The 19158-nt window shown below is 40.1% G+C and overlaps 3 protein-coding genes across 4 annotated transcripts; 1 reads left to right on the top strand and 2 right to left on the bottom strand.

The window, feature by feature from the left end:
• Nucleotides 1–2016: 2016 nt before the first annotated feature.
• On the bottom strand, nt 2017–4347 carry trmt2b (tRNA methyltransferase 2 homolog B). Its single transcript, XM_073482108.1, has 2 exons — nt 3373–4347; nt 2017–3102 (listed from the first exon to the last, which is right to left on the bottom strand). The coding sequence occupies exons 1-2, from the start codon at nt 4216–4218 to the stop codon at nt 2479–2481; spliced, it is 1470 nt and encodes a 489-aa protein (XP_073338209.1). The 5' UTR covers nt 4219–4347; the 3' UTR covers nt 2017–2478.
• A 108-nt stretch (nt 4348–4455) lies between these two features.
• dnajb12a (DnaJ heat shock protein family (Hsp40) member B12a) lies at nt 4456–11125 on the top strand. 2 transcript variants are annotated; one of them, XM_073481961.1, is made up of 9 exons: nt 4456–4605; nt 4950–5127; nt 5984–6129; nt 6229–6399; nt 8253–8329; nt 8430–8539; nt 8633–8805; nt 9292–9434; nt 10497–11125. In XM_073481961.1, exons 1-8 carry the CDS (start codon nt 4473–4475, stop codon nt 9411–9413), a joined length of 1110 nt encoding a protein of 369 aa, XP_073338062.1. In that variant the 5' UTR covers nt 4456–4472; the 3' UTR covers nt 9414–9434; nt 10497–11125. The 2 variants fall into 2 exon arrangements, with proteins under 2 accessions (XP_073338062.1, XP_073338061.1); XM_073481960.1 differs by having other exon boundaries at nt 9292–11125.
• Nucleotides 11126–12458: 1333 nt separating this feature from the next.
• Nucleotides 12459–13819, bottom strand: LOC141009757 (DNA damage-inducible transcript 4 protein-like). Its single transcript, XM_073482454.1, has 2 exons — nt 13567–13819; nt 12459–13347 (listed from the first exon to the last, which is right to left on the bottom strand). Exons 1-2 carry the CDS (start codon nt 13733–13735, stop codon nt 12842–12844), a joined length of 675 nt encoding a protein of 224 aa, XP_073338555.1. The 5' UTR covers nt 13736–13819; the 3' UTR covers nt 12459–12841.
• Between the last annotated feature and the right edge of the window lie 5339 nt (nt 13820–19158).

Here is a 19158-nt window from a genome sequence, read left to right as displayed (position 1 = left end):
TGCCTCCCCCGAGGATGTTTTAAAGCAGTTGGTGGATGTGGAAATGAACGGCTCTGAATATCCCATTGGCTGTTTGCGTGACAGCCTGTTGACACCCCTCCTTCTTTTCAACATCAGACAATCTCATATGAGCCCTTGCCCAATCGTACAAATAAGCTCCTTAATCTTAATATGACTCTTAAACTGATGAAACATTGAACGAGGTTTTAAAAACAGGTCAGCTCTTTTGACACCATGATGTCATTCAGCGATGACTGTCTCCATCTGAAAATGCTGTCATCTGACTCTCTGTGCCTTGTACCCCTTTACCTCTTTTACAAATGAGACACTGTGCAGTCCAACAGCAATATTGTTATTTTGCAAGCTAGTCTAAAAAGTCTAGTGTGACATGGTTGTGAATTGTGGTTAAAATATCTCGACTTTTGGTACAGTACATGTTTCCCAAAATAAGACATGACTAAAAGATTTTCCTCAGATGTTGACATCAGAAGATAGAAAAGATAGAAAACTTCTGCCTGAAAATGAGGGGAAAAACAAGTGGGAGTTCATGTGAAACGTGCAGCCAAGATGTGCCTTTAATGTGTTACATTTTTTCTCAATTTTCCTTAATAAGCCTTTATTTAGGTAAATAAACCACAGTAATGTATTGTGAACAAAATATTTATAATTTATCATTTTAGTTGCGCAAGAAAGGAGATATATATGCAACCTCTCATTGCCAACACCCTGACAGTGATGTGGTGGTAAAAAATGGAATTTCCTAGCCTTCTGCAAACCATAGTAACCCATGATTTTATTGCACAGTCATCATCCCATTACTCCACTGGAGAGATAAAAGAACACACTATCAGCCAAGGCCGCCTTGTCCCAGTGTATGAGCTCACACAAACTGTGGTAAACCCCCAGGAACAAAACTTGGCCACTAGTATTGTACACTCATGATATTATGACCTTTAATAAACTGGAAAGAATATGATGATTCCTAGAGAGATAGAAGTTGTAATAGCACCATCTGCTGCACACATAGAGCTACTGCAGGGCAGGAGACAGGATGCACAGCAACAGGTTTTGTTGCCACATTCAAATCTTCTAGCAAAAGTTGAGCTTCTGAGGTATGACCTTGCTACATAAGGAAACAAAAACAACCATAGAATCAAATCAGCCTCACTTTGACATAATCTTAACAATTCTGTAATATATAATATATATAATAACACAATCTGTCTGTAAGGTTTTACCACTTTCTTCTGTTTTATATAGCTGTAAATTAAATATCTGATATATCTGAAACTATCGGCCGATATTGGGAAATTTTTCATTGACTTAACGAGCACAGCATTTTCAAATTCTGTGGCTGTCTGCACCCTAAAACTTGGTTTGCCGTCCACCAATAAACACAGAAAAAAAGAAATAAAAGATGAATATGGAATATTTAACCATCAATCTTTGCACATGACATGTGAGCCTTTCTCACCCCCAGGTGTGCATAAACTAAAGGTTAGGAACTCCTTTTTAAAATGTACCATTATTGCTTAACTTATTGATATCGGCCATGAGAAGCAGGTAATTATCGGCATCATCTGAAAAAAATACAAATCTTACTCATCATCAATTATCAAAAGTCATTTGTTACCACTCTACTACAGTCTTGATAGGAGGTCTAATCAGGCACATGAGTGAGGACAACTGTGTGGATGAGCCATGGGTGTAAAGTTATTGTAGGTGGTTTCCATTCTTGGTATTTACTTATCTACTTTTGTGTGCTGGTTGTATTCACTTTATTTGGTGACACATCTGTTATTTGTATTTTTTTATTTTCATATTTGCAATTGCCCATGTAATACTTGCTCTGATAACTGACACTTTGTCTCTTTTCCCCGCATCTATCATTGCGTTGTTGTTTTATGCAAATGCAGGATTTTTTAACTGTTTTACAAAGGCTCTCTATAAAGTTATATTACGTTATCATTTCAAATACAACATATCATATTCAACCCACTAGATTAGATAGATTAGATTAGATTAGATTATTTATCCCACAATGGGGAAATCCACTTGATACAACAGCTCAAGATGCAACAAGTACAGGAAAAAGAAACACAAATACGCATAAAGTTAAATAAAAAATAAATTGATTGTTCAGGTAGTGCTCGAGTTAAACAGTCTGATGGCTGTGGGGATGAATGATCTGCGATAATGCTCCTTCTTACACAGTGAGTCTGCTGCTGAAAAGAGCTGCTCAAGACCTCCACAGTCTGGTGCAGGGGGTGAGAGGTGTTGTCCATGATTGACGTCAGCTTGACAAACATCCTCCTCTCACCCACCACCTCTATGGAATCCAGCAGACAGTCCAGGACAGAGCTGGCCCTCCTAATCAGTTTGTTTAGTCTCTTCCTGTCCCTGTCCGTGCTGCTACCTAATTGCTTTTTAAAGCAACCAGAGTTGTTGAAAGGTTGAAGCCCACCTCTGAGGTGTTTGCTACCTCTCAAAAAGTAGCACCAGTTCACAGTGAGGAGTATGTGGGAACATATCCACAGGCACAGCCAGAGTTGGAGAAAACGCGTCGCCTGTGAGTTTCTTCCACGGGTCAGGAGCACAACAAAGCTGCCTGAAGTTCCTCATAGCCTCTCCATCTGGTTTACAGGAAACATAGACCAGCTTGCGGATAGCAGGTTGGTTTCGTAACGCTTGGACTACTCTCCGATGCAGGCCAGCTCGAGCAGGGTTTACCACGGCAGAAACAGGGCCTCCACCTGCAGAGCTCAACTGAGACATAAGGCCAGGCAGCACCACCTCCGCCTTCCCAGGGATGAACTCACAGTTCAGTACGTTATTGAGAGCTGCATTGTGTCGAGCATCTTCCACTGCCTGTTCTATGAGCTCTATACCGATAATTCTGTCCACTCTGGGAGACATTGTGATGCCGATGGCACCTGTCCCACAGCACACATCCAGGAGAGTGCCACCAACTTTTGTTCTTCCTCCATGTTCCTCATGGTTAGGGACACAAAGGTCTCTCACTGTGCTATAGAGTACCTCAGCGGCCGCTTGGTTCACCTGGAAAAAGGCATCAGCAGAGATGCGAAACTTGAAGCCCAAAACCTGTAAATGACAAAAGAATTGATTTGGCAACAGAATAAAAATATCACCATCTTAAGACACTAAATTACAGAGAAAGTGACATGCATTAAATGGTACACCTGCATTTGTATTAAAAAAATAATCTCAGCACTTAATTTTTAAAAAAAGTACTTCAACATTGCTGCAGTTGGACAAGAGGTTATGAAGTTGCAATGCTGGAACATTAAAATATTTGCTGTATGCTATGTCAAATCTCTTGTAGATTGTAACTTTGCTATGATAGCGTATTACCTCCTCGTATATGTGTGGCTGACCATACAGGAGCTGGTAGGGGGACTCCTCATGAGTGCATCGAGTCCTGATGCTCTCCTGGAAGAACAGTGAGTCCAGCTGACAGACTGACCCTGGACCCCGCGTGAAGTAATCCACCAGCTCAGCCTTATGGACTGCCACCTCCTCTGGGGTGAGCGTCTGTGGATGGAAGTACACTATAGCCATGGTGTGGCCTTCTGTGTTGGTCCTGACTGTGACCTCTCTCCAGTGACCCCCAGTGTGGAACAGCAGGCAGGGCTCCAGGGAAGAGAGGCGGATGAAGTCCTGGTAGCACCTGGCGACCAGCTTGTGTTTCTCGGGCATGTTGAGCAGGTGGTCTCCATTGACGCAGACAAAGTTTCCATCCCTTTCTCTGGGCAAGTAGAATCCAACTGTTTTTGGATTTCCATCAAATCCTCTTTTGACAGAAAATGTAGACTTGTTGCGGTAGCCGTCCCTCACCGGCGATGGAAGAACAGGCAGGACAGGGAACCCGGGTTTACTTCTGACAGGTGATGAGGAGTGTGATTGTAAGTCACCTGAGATCTGAGACAGTATCCTCTCCTGTTGCTTTAGCTTGAGCTCAAGTTGCTCATCATAGCTCAGCCTCCACAGAGGGGTGACCACATCAGCCAGCCTTTCCTCCCAGGACAGATTATCAGTCCGGAGAGGTTTCTTGTGACGTTTTCCCCTCTTTTCCTTTAACGCTGGTTTCCCCTGATCAGCCAGAATAGTCTCATGTCTCTGACTACATGTTTTCCTCAAAGTGTACAGAAGCTTGCGTTTGACAAAGACTGACCTGCTGCATGTAACTGACAAAGCCATTTTAACTTTAATTAAAAGTAGCTATTATGACTGACCTTGCTGCAGGTGTCAGCTAGCATCGCGGAGAAGTTAAATATATAACATTTACTCCAGTAACTTTAAATATTACTGTTTAAAAGCGTTTTCCGGCGGGTGTTATTGAAGCGCATGCTGAAGGTTCAATTCAACTGTCATGACGTGTTATTTATGAGCCACATAGCGTCAACGTCATCTCCGTGCGTCTTGGGGCAAGTAAACATTTCCGCTGTGTCGCGATGGACTCAAACAAGGACGAAGCGGAGCGGTGCATTAAAATAGCCCTATCTGCGATAAGCAACAATCAGCAGGACAAGGCCAGGAAGTTTCTGGAGAAAGCACAGCGACTGTTTCCGACAGAAAAGGCCAAAAGTACGTCGAATAAAAGTCTGTTTCGACGAGGATTTTACGTCAGTTTGTGGGCCATCGCTGTGAAACCAAATCAGCTAACGTTAGCATAACCGTCTTAACGATACGCCAGCTGCTCCTAGCCGACACTGGTATTTGTAGTTTTTAAAGCCCACCACCCGCGATTTATGTAATATATTTACTTGCTGAATGTCTTGAATTTGTGTTTGCTTATTCGTATTTATATCCTTGACGTCCCTGTTAGCAGCTACAATGCTAACTGTTAGCTCATTATGCTAGTAAGTTAAGTAATTCGAAGGCAGTCTCAGGTGGCATTCCTGAATAACATGGCTCCACTTTCTTTACAGACTTGTTGGAGTCGTTAGCGCAGAATGGAAAGCCTCCAGATGAGAATGGCGGTCCTGTGAACGGAGACGGACCCACTATGAGGCACCGAGGCCACGGAGACGAAGCTGATGCGCCCGCACAGGGGGCCACAGAATCAGCTAAACCATACACTGCAGATCAGCTGGAAGCTGTTAGAAAGTCAGTGCACATGTGGATCTAATCTTTTGTTTCTGTAAAAGCGTTAAAACGTAGTACCTTGATATCAATCAGTAATAACTAATGTGTTGGTCTGTTGGTTGTAGATAGCATATTCAAAGGGGTTGGAGTTGTGGGCATTACTGTCAGTGTGATTGTTGTCACCCAGCTGGAGCAGTCAATTTAATTCTTAGTTGTGCCTTTAATGAGTAAGATCATTCGTAATGTGATGATATGGAAAACATACGCCAGTATGATATTTATTGAGAGAAGTACAAACAAATTTTCAAATATCAACATAGTGAGATCTAGAGCATGACAGATATATCGGTCAATTGATATTATTGGCTTATACTGGCCAATTGCATATATATCAGTATATGTTGTCCAATATGTGCTGATTTTGTTTGTTGCTTCCCAGTAAAGTTTGCTGAAGCTGTGCTCCAGTTTCATTTTAGACAGTGAAGCTCATTGTTTAACTGTAAAATATCCTGCCTCCATTAGGCTCTTATCTTTTTTTAACATGTTTTCATAACCACATTCAAGGGGTCATTGCAGAAAATATGTGTTCATGTGTATATTCTTTGTATGTAAGAATAACGATTATTATATGGATATTTCAAGTTTTACTCCCCAATATCAGCATCGGCCCCAAAAATCCAGTATCTCCCTGGCTAATGCTATAAAAGTGCACAAATTGAATGTAATAATCTTAGAATTAACATATGGTTGGTGCATACATTGAGCAGTGTTTGTTTGTATCATTACAATTAGCTAATTGGGGTATTTGGTGTCACATTAATATCTCAGGGGATGTATCTATATGTTTTGTAACTTTCCTGTGTGTTTTTATCCGCAGGATTAAGAGCTGTAAAGATTATTACCAAATTCTAGGAGTTGAAAAGACCGCCACTGAGGAGGATCTAAAAAAGGCTTACAGAAAGCTTGCTCTGAAATTTCACCCAGATAAAAATCACGCGCCTGGAGCCACAGAGGCTTTTAAAGGTAAATTAAAAGTCAGCTCCACTGCTGATCTACTAAGGACATGTAGTTTAAATGAAGCTTACTAAGTGCAAACTTGTGTGGGTTTTTCCTGTCTTTCAGCTATTGGTAATGCCTATGCTGTGCTGAGTAACACTGAGAAACGAAGGCAGTATGACCAGTATGGAGAGGAGAGATCACACCCTACTAGACAGAGACACCATCGTGATTTTGAAGCAGATATCTCACCTGAGGACCTCTTCAACATGTTCTTTGGTGGAGGCTTCCCATCAAGTAAGTAGAGGCCAGACGAATGTAGGCACAGGCAGGTTGTTGTTGTACACTGGTGCAGTCCTTTCGAGGTGCAAGAGTATTTTAGTTTTCATGATTGGAGTAACATGTTTATATATCCCAGTAACACAGTCATTGTAAGATCAGGCCAAGCTTCATTACTGTGTTCTGCAGTGTTTTAGATTGGCTTTCTGCCTTCCAAACAGCCGTTACACATCATGATGGTATGGTATGAAAGTCAACTTATGCAGCTGTAGTCCTTTTGTTATTAATTTTCCCTCATGTAATGTATTTTCTCAGAGGGACTGTTCTGAAAACTCTTCCTGACAGATCAAGCCAACAGTTGTCTAGCAGTCATTTGGTCCGATGTCACCATTACCTGTAAATTCTCTGCCGTGCCTGGCACAGTTGGCTCTACTCAGCCCTTATCAGTGATCATGCCGTTGTCAGAGTCAACAAGACAGAGCTGTCTGACTGGCCTGTCAGCCTTGTAAATCTCCTTATCACTATTTTATCATAAACATAAACTTACAAGCATATAAACATAAACTGACAAGCATATGACTGTACTTTTTATCAAATTCAAAGTTGCCTAAACTAGGTTGGCTATTTGCTTTGTTTGCATCTCTGATGGATTGGAGTTAAAATACAGACTGCTTTGTAGTCATTATCTGTCATATCCTCTATGAATCTTTTGGGCTGTCAATTGATTAAAATATTTAATTGCGATTCATCACATGATTGTCCATAGTTAACTCGCAATTAATTGCAAATTAATCGCACATTTTTTATCTGTTCTAAATGTACCTTAAAGGGATATTTTTCAAGTTTTAAATACTCTTATCAACATGACAGTGGACAAATATGCTTGCTTTATGCAAATGTATGTTTATTATTATTGCAACAATCCAAAACAATGACAAATACTGTCCAGAATATTCTCCAGAATAACCTCAAAGGTACTGTATGCTCAAAAAATATGCTGAAAGCATAACATGGCAAAACTCGAGCCCAACAAGCAACAACAAATGGGCGTATTGACCTGAATATAACATTCCTGCGTAATACTAACACAATGTAGTGTCTAATTTTACACTTGTAAAGGTTAACTAAACAAGGCTAATCTGCCTGCAAGCTAAAGCCACCCATTTAGAAAGTTTGTCTCATGTACAGTTGTCCAGGCGTCTCCATCACAAATTATACAGCGTGGTCTGCCTTTGGCGAGGGGGAGGAGGGCTCTCTGCACCAGCTGTGTGCTCGGCCAGCAAGTGGTATTTGAGACTGGACGTACTCTGGTGATAACTCAGTTCACATCGACAGTAAATGCAAATAACTTTGTTCTTGTTGAGAGAACCATCTGGCAGAGCTTTGAAGCTGAACTTGCCATTCATAAAACTCTTTTCTTTATCCATTTCTGCTCAAGGAGGTTTGTTTCTGCTTGGCATCTACAACGTTACTGTTGCATCGCTTCCTGATTTCCCAAACTACGTAGCGGGCTGAGGGTCGTAATGTGCGTGTGTTAATCACGCGTCAAAATAATTAACGGCGTTAAGAGGAATTTGCGTTAGTGCGTTATTATGTATATATATAATTTTTTCATCAGTTGCACTGCAGTGTAACAAGAATACTATTCAGAGTGAACAGACTGAAAGCAAATGTATTATCCTGAAAATAGATCAATCTGAATAACATAATGACATTGTTAATTGGTTTATAAATACTTTTGACTCTCTGTTTTGAATATGTGATAATCGGTGGAATCAGCTTCTTTAATAGTGACCTTGACTTCACATGGCTTAGAGTTGCAGCACCCACATTATCTTTTCTTAATCTTTATTTTCTTCATTTCTTTTTAGGTAATGTACACGTTTACAGAAATGGAAGAATGCATTTTGCACATAACAGGCAAGACAGACGAGAACAACAGAGAGATGTAAGTCCTGTCTGTAGTACTTCAATCATACTTAAATTTGATACTAGCTGATGCACTGTATGATCTGTAAAGAAACTTCATTCGTTCTCTCTCTTGACAGGGAGGCCTGGCTCTGTTTGTCCAGCTGATGCCCATCCTAATCCTCATCATCGTCTCCGCTCTCAGCCAGATGATGGTCACCCAGCCTCCCTATAGCCTTAGCTACCGCCCGTAAGTGGTTCACCACTCGGAGAGCTTCTGCAGTTTGGTGAAAATGTCTCTTCATCTGTCTCACTCTGTTATGATGTCTTCTCCATACATCAGGTCAGCTGGGCATATTCACAAAAGGCATACGACAAACCTGAAGGTGCCTTTCTATGTTGGAGACCGGTTCAATGAAGAATATTCCGGGAATAACCTGAAGAATGTTGAGAGAAGTGTAGAAGAAGACTATATCTCCAATCTCAGAAACAACTGTTGGAAGGAGAAGCAGCAGAGTAAGTTTACAGCTGGGCATTTAGCAGTTAATTATCAATGAATCTGACAGTTATTTTCTCAATCAATAATTTAAAAATGTCCGAAAATAGTGAAAATTCCACATCACAGTTTTACAGTGTCTCAGTTTACATATCTGAATTTCTTGTTTTGTGCGACAGACATTCCCAAACCCAAAGATATTCAGTTTACTGTCAAAAAAAGATGAGGATAAGCAACAGATTATACATTTTTAAGGCTGGAACCAATTAATTATTAAGTTTTAGGGGGGTTTTTTTGCTTCAAAATTGACTTATATGCTAACAGATTAATTTTCTGCTGATCATCAACTAATAATTTCAGCTCTAGTTAGCCACCAGGGTTGGCATTTTTTGTTTATTGTTGAAGTGAAGTAACATTTCTTGACTTCTTTTATTGTATGTCTTCCTTTGTATAGTGTAGTTGATTGGGACCTAGCATACTGACACACGCTCTTCTTGTACTTTCAGAGGAAGGCTTACTTTATCGTGCTCGTTACTTTGGGGATTCTGAGTTGTACCAAAGGGCGCAGAGAATGGGGACTCCCAGCTGTTCCCGACTATCTGAGATTCAGGTCATATTGGATGGCTAAAAACCACTCGCACACATACGGGTAAGTTGCCACAAACAACAATACACTATATTTTTTCACTTTATACTTTACATGAGCTGCAAAGTCACCAGTGTTTTGCATGTTTTATACCAATATCTACACATCTCACACACTCAACATCACACTTGACTGTTTCCCAAAGCAAACCACATGTTTTTGGATGGAATCCTAACATGCTGTCCCCATTCATTATAACACTTGCCTCCAATATGTAATCTATCACAGCAAGCGGCTGGTCAACTTTATTTTTATCCGTTAACTTAATGCTGCAGTGAAAGACACCTGATATTAACATGTCAGCTGGCCTGTCTCAGATGTCCGAGTTTCCCACGAGCACTTAACTCTCACAACTGCATTACCATGTGATGACAGAACTTTGACCAAAAAGAAACCTTCAATAAAGGCAACTGATGGGTCACTGTGATGGATTACCTCTCTTGAGCAATGGTGAAGTCTCTGCAGGTTGGTTTAGTGGTAAAATGAACAAAAATCCATGGTTGCCTGGAATGTAGTAAGTACATTTTAATAAACAGATTGTATAATTTGAGTAATGGCTAAATGTTATATCAAGTTTGCAAGAGCAGTAGTTAATCGGCTAAAAAATGTTTTTGTTTTTTGGTCGCTGTTCCCCTGATACAAAGCATTGCACAAATTACAGTGATAATGATTGATTTGTGTAGGGCTGCAACTAACAATTATTTTTATGGCTGATTAATCTGCTGATGATTTTCATGATTAATCAATTCATATTTTAGTTTAAGTGACATCTTCAATTTGATCTTTTCTCCAAACAGTCCAAAATCCTACATTTATTTTGCCATCGTAAATAAAAGGCAGCAAATGTTTAATATTGATGCTTGAAAAATTACAGAAACAATTAATCAGTTATCAAAATATTTGGCGATGAATTTTCCTTTAATAAATGAATTGGTGAATCTACTAATTGTTGCACCTTTAGAAGTTTGTGTGGTGTTTTCTGTCTGTCTATGCATGTATAGAAATCCAATGAAGGTTCATCCCATGTAGAGATACAGCTGCCGCCATTTCTTTTCTCTTTCCTAGGTTCGTCGGTACTTGAATCTGATTAGAAGAAATCGGTCGGAGCCCACTCAAATTGGAGCATATTTCTGCAGCAAACCAAGAGAATCAAAAATGCCTTACGTGCAGTGGGCAGCAGACCTCATCAGGGAACCTCTCTGCAACTTGGTGTAGATTGACTTCCTGTAGAACTGTGAGAAGCTTTGAGTTGACTGCTGACATTTTCTTACTCTAGTGTCTTGAGGATGGTGAGAGTCGGCCTGGCGTCCCAGTGGAAAAGTAAGAGCATAGTTGTCTATTTGAACGGTTAATGAAGCTGCTAAGATAAGCTTTCTCTGTCCCCGTCTTTTTGTTTTCCTTTTAACATTTTGAGAAACCTCATGGCCTTCTCATAGACAGATGTCTGAGCCACTCACAAGGAAAGTGTGTAATTTTTATAGTTCTTACCAATGTAAATATTCATTTTACTTTTAACAGTGCAGGGTTTATTGGAGTTAATATCATTTACTATAATGTTATTATGTGGATTTGCTTGTAGCCTGTTGGATCATAAGTATTGAAAATCATTGCACAAATAAAAGTATACCATATTTATTAAATTAACATGCTAAAATTGTATGAAAGTTTCTTTGAATTAAATTTGTCCAATGGTTGTCTGGTGCATATTTTTCTTCTTAACAACAGGACTCTGCAGCTGTGTTAGCAGCTCTGTGAGATTGTACTACTGAGATAAATAATACTATGCTTACAATGACAGTGCTATCATGCTGATGCTTAGCAGTTATCATGTTTACCATGTTAAAGGTCCAGTGTGAAGGGTTTAGGGGCAACAAAATGAATGTAATCTTCCATGTAGATTATGTAGTCCATGTAGTCTGCCATGTTGCATCTCTTTGTTTCTAAAGTAGTCAAGAAAAGACAAACCAAATGCTGGCTCTAGAGAGGACCTTTAGCATTTTTAGCATCCACCGTGAGGAAGGGGGTTTCAGTTGTATTCTGAAACCTCCCCACTAGTAGTGCTGGACCGTATGGCCTTAAAATAATATACAATCTTATTACGATATTTTGAAATCTTCTCAAAAGCACCTTATTAATGTTAGGACTGGGCGACAAAATCAAATATCACAATATTTTTAACCATAGGCCCTACTTCAATGCAACGATATTGTTGGGATGACTTGGTACTTTCATAAAATACTTGCATAATGAGATTTCTGATGAATAATCATCAGTAATGGGAATATAATGACTCAGTGGGTAAAGGGAAGTATTAGAACAAGTAGAACAGTCTGGTAAGTTTAGAAAATGACTTTAGTGTTGTACAGCCTTTAAACCATAAGACATATCACACTATACAATAACCAAAATCTCAGGTGATATATAGTCTCCTATCACGATAATGATGTATATCGTATATATTCCCCAGCCCTACCCACTAGATGCCACTGAATCCTACACACTGGACCTTAAACTTAACCTTAGTGTGTTAGCATGCTAACAGTTGCTATTAAGTACTAAAGACAATGTACAGCTGATAATTTCATAGGTTTTTCAGGTATTTTGTTCAGAAACTGAAGTATTGGACAACTTTATCCTGATGATGGTGCTAGAGGAGACTTTAAGGTATCTTCAAATTCGTTAGTTTATCCTGTTTGGGTCACTAATGTCTGGACCTAATTTCATGGCAATCCAACAATAACTTGAGAGATTTCACTCAAAGCCACAAATGTGAACCTGCTGGTGGCATTACAGGTAGAGCTGAGGGATCACCAAAGACATTACGATTCATTCTCTCCTCCGTATTATAGTTATTATAGTTGAGACATTTCAGTCTGGACCAAAGTGGTGGACTCAGCTCATTGTCATTGACATTGTTGTCCCTATATAGCCACACTGCTAGCATGGCTACACACACACACACACACACACACACTGTTATGAGTTTTCATGAATGCTTGTAAGTTAGAAGAAAACTCTAACACCAAATTAAATATAAAATAATTTATTTTTTGTGTTGTGAAATTTATGAAAATACAAAACACACAAGTTTCAGGTCATATTTGACTATCAAATACGTAAGCCACTCTTCAAGGTGGGATTTTACATTCATAGGAAAGACACTGACTCATGTTGAGAAACATGAGTCTTCACTGTTGAGTCACCTGCAACCAGGTGAGCAGCTGCCATGAAATACACAAGAAATACACCGACAAAGACATACATGTTATTTCAGAACCATCTTGTCAGTGCCATTAGACATGTTGGAGCCATACGATATTGTCTTCAAAAACAGACAATGCTTCACCCACCAGCCATCTTTCACAGTACATATGAATTCAGCTCAGCTAATCAGAGACAGGAGTGCTTGGTCAGCAGCACTCCTCAATCAGGAGCTCCCCTGAACAATACAGTTTCCTCTTGATAGCCCTGAAGCTTGTACTCAGCCTCAGCGTGTTTTGGTGCCTTGCAGATGTCTGTGGTGACGCGCTACCCTTAAAGAGCTTCTGAACCTTTGGCCACAGCCCACTGGACTCGGGCCTCAACACCAGGGTCACATGAAAAGTTGGGACCAGGGTGGCATCCACTGCTATTTGATCCACAGTACTTAAGGAGCCTGGATCCCCCCTGTCCACACACAGGTCAATGAGAGCTCCCCTTAGGCCGCAGGGCTCGCTGGCGGCCAGGTGGAGCAGCTCTTGGCTGATATTGTGCAGAAGAAAGTCAGGTAGGATGAGTTTGGAGCAGCCCAGGATGTCTGATGCATCATTCAGAGTTTGTGTTATAGTTGCTACAACCTCTGCAGCCAGGGTCTCCTCCAGGGGATAACAGAAGAAACTGTTGTCCAACTCTGACAGGGACATGTCTGCCACAGATCCTAAAACAAAAGAATACAGATTAAAGTCTTGTCTGGTGATGCTGGACTCACTCTAAAATCATTCAAACCCTCTGCATGCCCTAAACTCTTTGTGCTTTGTCAGTTCATGCCCTTTGTTTTAATAAATGCAACCAACGATAAAACTTCTTAGCTACAGTGTGAGTCAACCCAAACTAAAAGACAGTAGATCCTCCTGAGACAAAAGGCTGCTACACTCACCAGTCTCACTCCTGCTGCACTGGTGATCTGCTGTGGCCCTCTGATTGATCCCCTTCAGCTCAGTCAGCCTCTGCAGCAGACTGCCCCAGGACAGCCTGTTTGAACCCCTGTCCTCGGCTGGAGACGGAGGGAAGCTGCCGTCCAGAGACTGATTGCAAGAAAAAGACATCTTCACAAACAAATAATAATGAAAAAAATAAATAAAAAAGGAGAAAAGGAGAGAGTGCAGTGGTGTCCTGTAACGGCAGGCCTCCCCCTTCCTGAGCCAGACCAGCTGGAAAACACACAGTGCAACAATGGAACAAAGCGTTAAATACCCCCAGCCAGAGAGCCACGCCTCCTGTATTTCTCAACCAATGAGGTTTCAGCTCACGTTCCCAGCTCTCTAAACTGCCTGGTAACATTTTTGGTCCCTTTGATGAGGCAGAGGCCAGGCGCCCCCAGCCCTGCGGGCCACCGACCCCCAACCGCACTCAGGCTATACACACATATTCAAGTTTTAGTGAAGTGATTCAGCTGTCACAGATTAAATAAAAAAAAACGGACTGACAGGCCAATCAGCGGCCGTCGCCATAATGCCATGAAACAATAAGAAAGACACACCTCCTCAGTTTTTGGGAACAAAAAAGAAATGAGACAGACGAGCTGTGGCAAGATCCACTGACGTGAGTGGCAGCTCCAGATGACACGTACCGCACGTAGGACTCGTTTATTGTCTGTGGATGATCGGAAATGTGAGTGCTGACTGCTGATATTTGGGCTTGATTCATCCAGAGCAGGAATCTGTTAGTGCGTGTTAACAAAGGAAAGGAAGACGGAAGATACAGTGGACTTAATGATATGATGGACTGCTGTCATCAGATCATACCCTCATCCATATGAAATAAAATAAAACGATCCTGATCATCTTGCCAGGTCCAATCCAAACATGTATTAATTGTTTCACGTGTAATCAGTAATTCAGTTAAATACGTGCTGCAGGTTATTGTGTGTCAGAGAGTGGTGGTGAGCCAAACGGAGCTGTACACAACCATTCTGGTTATTTTCACGCTTTTAACGATTTTCCAAATGTGAAATCTGTTGTTCTTATCTGACAAACTGAATTCCCAAACTTAGGTAACAACCCCTGACTTGAGACACGTAGGCCCACTCCACACAGACCATCCCCCACCCCTAAAGTCACTCCAACAAACATCACCATCAGTTGGTGTGGTTTTTGGATGATGTATTAAATTAATTAACAATCTCTTGTAATTTTTTCTGTACTACTTTATTACAAACAGCTGTAGTTAGGCTGCTAGTTACTTTTCATAATCTTAGCTTTCCTGTCAATGACCAGTGTTTGTTGGCTGTATAAGACACTGCATGGTCCAGCTCCCCCACCCCGTAAATACTTTATTGTAACAGCTCATGGTGAAACAAGACAAACAAGACCAGCAGTAAGGGGAGACTAGTATATTCAACATTGGTCACTCAATCTGCCTTTTCCATTACTGCAATAAAATAATGGAATACTGTCCCCAATAATATCAGAGAAGTCTTAATCAGTTTAATCAGTCATGTTCTCATTAAGGTCCAACAATGCTTTTCTGATCTGTCCTACAGGGGTATTTATTAGTGTTGTTTTTCATCTTTGTTGTATTCTTAATGTCTTCGTGCTTGTTTATATTGTTATGTGCACTACACGACCAGGAACAAGAAATGAAAATCTTTGAAAAGCATTGTGCTATATCTGCTGCAATACATTTATTCTACACTGGCAACAGTGTTTTAAATTTAAATAAACCAGTAAAGAACAAGAAGAAACGATGTGTTGATTTTCAGTGTTTGTCATAAGCGGAAGGATTAAGTGTTCCTTTATGGTTTGAGGAAGGAATTATACTTCTTAAACTGAATAAACCTTTCAAAACCCTTGGATTAGCTGGAAAATGCATTGTCCAAATGAACGCAAACAGGGTTGACTTCTGAGCTCATGAAAAGTTGACCCTTTAGAGATACAAACATATAATAATCTTGTAGAATATGATGCACTGCTGTAGATTAAACCACCCAATAGTACATGTAGTTAAACTGAGCTCAACTGTAAACCCTTAATAATAAATGACCACTAAACTGCTCAATTAGTGCTTTAACTTTTCATACTGCTGATTATACTTACATACTTTTACTTATGTGAGGTTTTGAATACTTTTTTAAACCACTGGTTTCAAGTTTGTAAGACTTGTAGGCCTGTAGTGTGCATTTTAAAGGCAATCCAAACTGTGAGGCTTGCTCCACACTAAAGCTCAGCCACAGTCCTATTGGGTTGAAAACGCAGCTGTTTACTGTGGCTTTCCAATAACCAGATTCATCACTTCTTTTTAATCTGTAACTTTCTATTTGTTTGCTTTGTTTTTGTTGTGTTTTAAATACATTTTTAGTTTTGCTTTCTGCATCCTTTTTTGTTTTGTAAATGCAATTCTAACATTATCATAACGTATTAATGTCTTATTTTATTGCATTTCTGTCTCTGTGAAGCATTTTGAATTGCCTTGTGTCTGAATGGTGCTATATAAATAAATTTACCTTGCCTTGCCTATTGTATAAAATGCATTTAACCAGATCTAATACTGGTTGACATACCCTAAATGTCTATAAAACGTATTTATACTGGTAAAACTGGTTTCTATAAATGGGAGAATATGACACAGAGAATATAAATGTGTAGATAGACTGAGGATTTGATTTTAGACTTATTTTTTCTAATCTGAAGTTACATGTGGTGGAGCTGTCTGTCGTGAATGGTGTAATACACTGCATATGCAGATGATGGCGCCACTGTACCACCTCCAATTCACAGACAGCCAAGAAGCTTCGGCCAGTGTGGTGTGTGAGATCATGTAAACTGTTTCTGCCTGAGTGCACCTATTGTTTCCAGTGAATATGCCCATGAACACACAGTCTTTAACATGCATTAGTCTGTGTGCACTTTAATGGTCACCACTGTGTTTTTCTGCTCCTTAAACGTGTCTCTGCACTCAGCATATGGATGGGAAATGTTTCACTTAACTGACCTTGGCCTCCTACACTACACTGTTTGGGGTTAAACATTATTTTTGCCGTGTCAATGGAAAAAAAAGTAAAATGGAGCAGAGGAAATAAAGCGTGACAGGCGCTGTGTTTTACAATTCAAACAGGCCGGAGAGACCTGTTAGGCTGGCCAGCCCCGGGCTATGTAATTCATGTATAATAAATCTACTACCAAATGGGTTGTTAAGAATGCTTTTTTTTTCTGACACAGTTTGCTTTAATCTGAGGTGCACTGGCGTGAATCACAAAGAAAAAACAATTTCAAATTTTAAAGAACTATTAGTTTCCAGTAATTGGTGTGAAAGTAACCGGAGCGATTATGAGGCACTTAAATGGAGAATGCATATATTTACACCTGTTTTTGCTCATTTACAAGCTTCTTCTAGACTCTTAAATGCGCTTGTGTTGTTAATTAATTCAGGTGGGGGTAAAAGGGTCCCTGGATTGTGTTTGCGAGACTGTAGCTATAGCAACAACATGCTGTTGTGAGCAGGGTCCATCTCACTGAGACATCTGAACTGTTTTGTTGAAGCCACACTGAAACAGTCTCGGTTACCTCATGTTTTATCAGTGTTCGTGACATGAAAAGTGGGCCAGTGTCAGCCACTCAGACAGCATGATTCTAACATGAGGAAAAATAAAGTATCTCTCCATCTATCTGGTAAATATCCCAGCATGTAGCCTCTCTTTCCTCTGTCATCTGAGCCCTGTGTTTATCTGGAAACCCTTTAGCTCTGAGTGCAGGACTCTGGCTTCATGCGCCTGGGACAGCGTTCCATTTAGGTTTTGATTTATTGCTGGAGGAAGCAGAAACAGACCTGCACTCTCAAGGGGGGGACAGCAGAAACTGTGATGTTTGGCGAGTTTTGCTGAGACGCACTCTTCTTTATCAAAGCATTAACACTTTACACACCAATTTCAAACAGCCTATGGTTGGAATATTAGCTTGATGTAGGGATAGAGTCCTCATTTGTCTTAAATTTGTTTCTTTTGTGTGTTTCTTTAAGTTTTTGCACATTAGGGAAAGTAGAGAATCACCAAAAAAGCATGACTCCATTAAGCAATGACTTTTATGAGCCAAGCAAAAATATATAATATGTAACATTTCTGCATTAAAATGTCCTAAAAAAGACAAAACCATTGTTATATCTTGCGTTGAATTATCCCAGATGTTTCCAACAATGTTCAAACCCAAAGAAACCAAGGTAACAGTGTGTTTCAACTGGTCGTCTGTCACTATAACTTTTGGGAAAACATCAGATGATATGTCAAAGGGTAAGGAAGGAACATGAATAAAACTTTAATACATTACCTCATCCGTGAACATTTCTGCGTAAATCACTTGAATAGATTTTCATTGGCAGTGGTAATGAAGTTAACGGCTCCCATGACCCCACACTACTTCTGTCTTTTGTTTTTGTTTCGACTGTGAGATCCCTAGTTGCAGAAATGACATATTGTGCATTTAAACTAACTGAAATATCCCTTTGACACAAATTTCCTTTTTTAAATAATGTTTCCAAGAAAACCTTATACCTATTTTACATTAGGCCAAATGTATGACTACAGTTTTGGCGCATTGCAGTTGACTGATTGCATGAAAACTGTCTAAGTTTTAAAATTGTCAAAGTTCAGACTCTTTCAAACGTACAAATGCAGTGGCGTCCCAAAGGTGAGGGGGCATCAATTGTATGTAATGTTACATATCAAATTGAACTATATTAGAAGCATATTAATCATCCCTATTTTCACCCCCGGATATTCACTGGCCCATGTGGGTGCTCGTATAAAACATTTCTGGAAGTGCCCCTGCACAAAGGGCCTTAAAGACCATATCTCATTTGTTTTACTTGATTCAAAGAAAGTTAGCAAGAGTGCAGCATCACATAAAAAATCATGCAACACTGGCCACAATGAAACAAGATATACAATTACATTAAATGCATGTACAGTGCATGAAATCAATAAATACTTTCGCTTTTGTGTTTTGACACCTTTTTCTTATGTCTCTGACCAAGTTGTTGTTTTGTCCTCTACTGGTTTTCATTTCACATGTACTTTACTGTACATTATACAGCATTCATGGCAGGATATGAGAACTGAATGCAAATGTATTTCCCCTAGGACTATCCCCCCAACTATTAACTTGACATGAACCACCCACAGGAACTGGATTATTTGTAGTTTCCAGTTCGTATTTGTCGTGCCCGTGAATGAGCCCTATTATTGATATTGATTGAATGTCATCGGGCTGCACAGCTAAGTGATAGGTGCAGGAGTAAGGAAGTCAGTGCATACCTGATGAGCTGTGGCCATATGACATCAGACAGAAAAAGATCCTGATCATTATTTATAAGTTCTCTTACCGTGACTCGTCCCTGAGCAAAGCTATCTCTCATTTTAGAACCGTGTGCATTATTTAGCGACGCTGCCAATGTTTTGCTTTTTGTATTTGGCTCTGAATTAAACAAGACTCGTAGGGCTGTTGTGACTGCTCTTTGAATTTTAAAGCATTCCGTATAT

Source organism: Pagrus major, chromosome 15, assembly GCF_040436345.1.
Source record: "Pagrus major chromosome 15, Pma_NU_1.0".
Lineage (NCBI taxonomy): Eukaryota > Metazoa > Chordata > Actinopteri > Spariformes > Sparidae > Pagrus > Pagrus major.
Note: the sequence above shows the minus strand (reverse complement) of the source record. Positions and strands in the feature narration are given on the sequence as shown.

Excerpts from the sequence above, each read along its gene's own strand:
- trmt2b (XM_073482108.1), bottom strand. The coding sequence starts at position 4,218 with ATGGCTTTGTCAGTTACATGCAGCAGGTCAGTCTTTGTCAAACGCAAG. Across the intron at positions 3,103-3,372 it reads AGCCACACATATACGAGGAG|GTTTTGGGCTTCAAGTTTCG; the intron begins GTAATACGCTAT and ends TGTCATTTACAG.
- dnajb12a (XM_073481961.1), top strand. The coding sequence starts at position 4,473 with ATGGACTCAAACAAGGACGAAGCGGAGCGGTGCATTAAAATAGCCCTA. Across the intron at positions 8,540-8,632 it reads TATAGCCTTAGCTACCGCCC|GTCAGCTGGGCATATTCACA; the intron begins GTAAGTGGTTCA and ends TCCATACATCAG. Across the intron at positions 8,806-9,291 it reads TTGGAAGGAGAAGCAGCAGA|AGGAAGGCTTACTTTATCGT; the intron begins GTAAGTTTACAG and ends TTGTACTTTCAG.
- LOC141009757 (XM_073482454.1), bottom strand. The coding sequence starts at position 13,735 with ATGTCTTTTTCTTGCAATCAGTCTCTGGACGGCAGCTTCCCTCCGTCT. Across the intron at positions 13,348-13,566 it reads GTGCAGCAGGAGTGAGACTG|GATCTGTGGCAGACATGTCC; the intron begins GTGAGTGTAGCA and ends CTTTTGTTTTAG.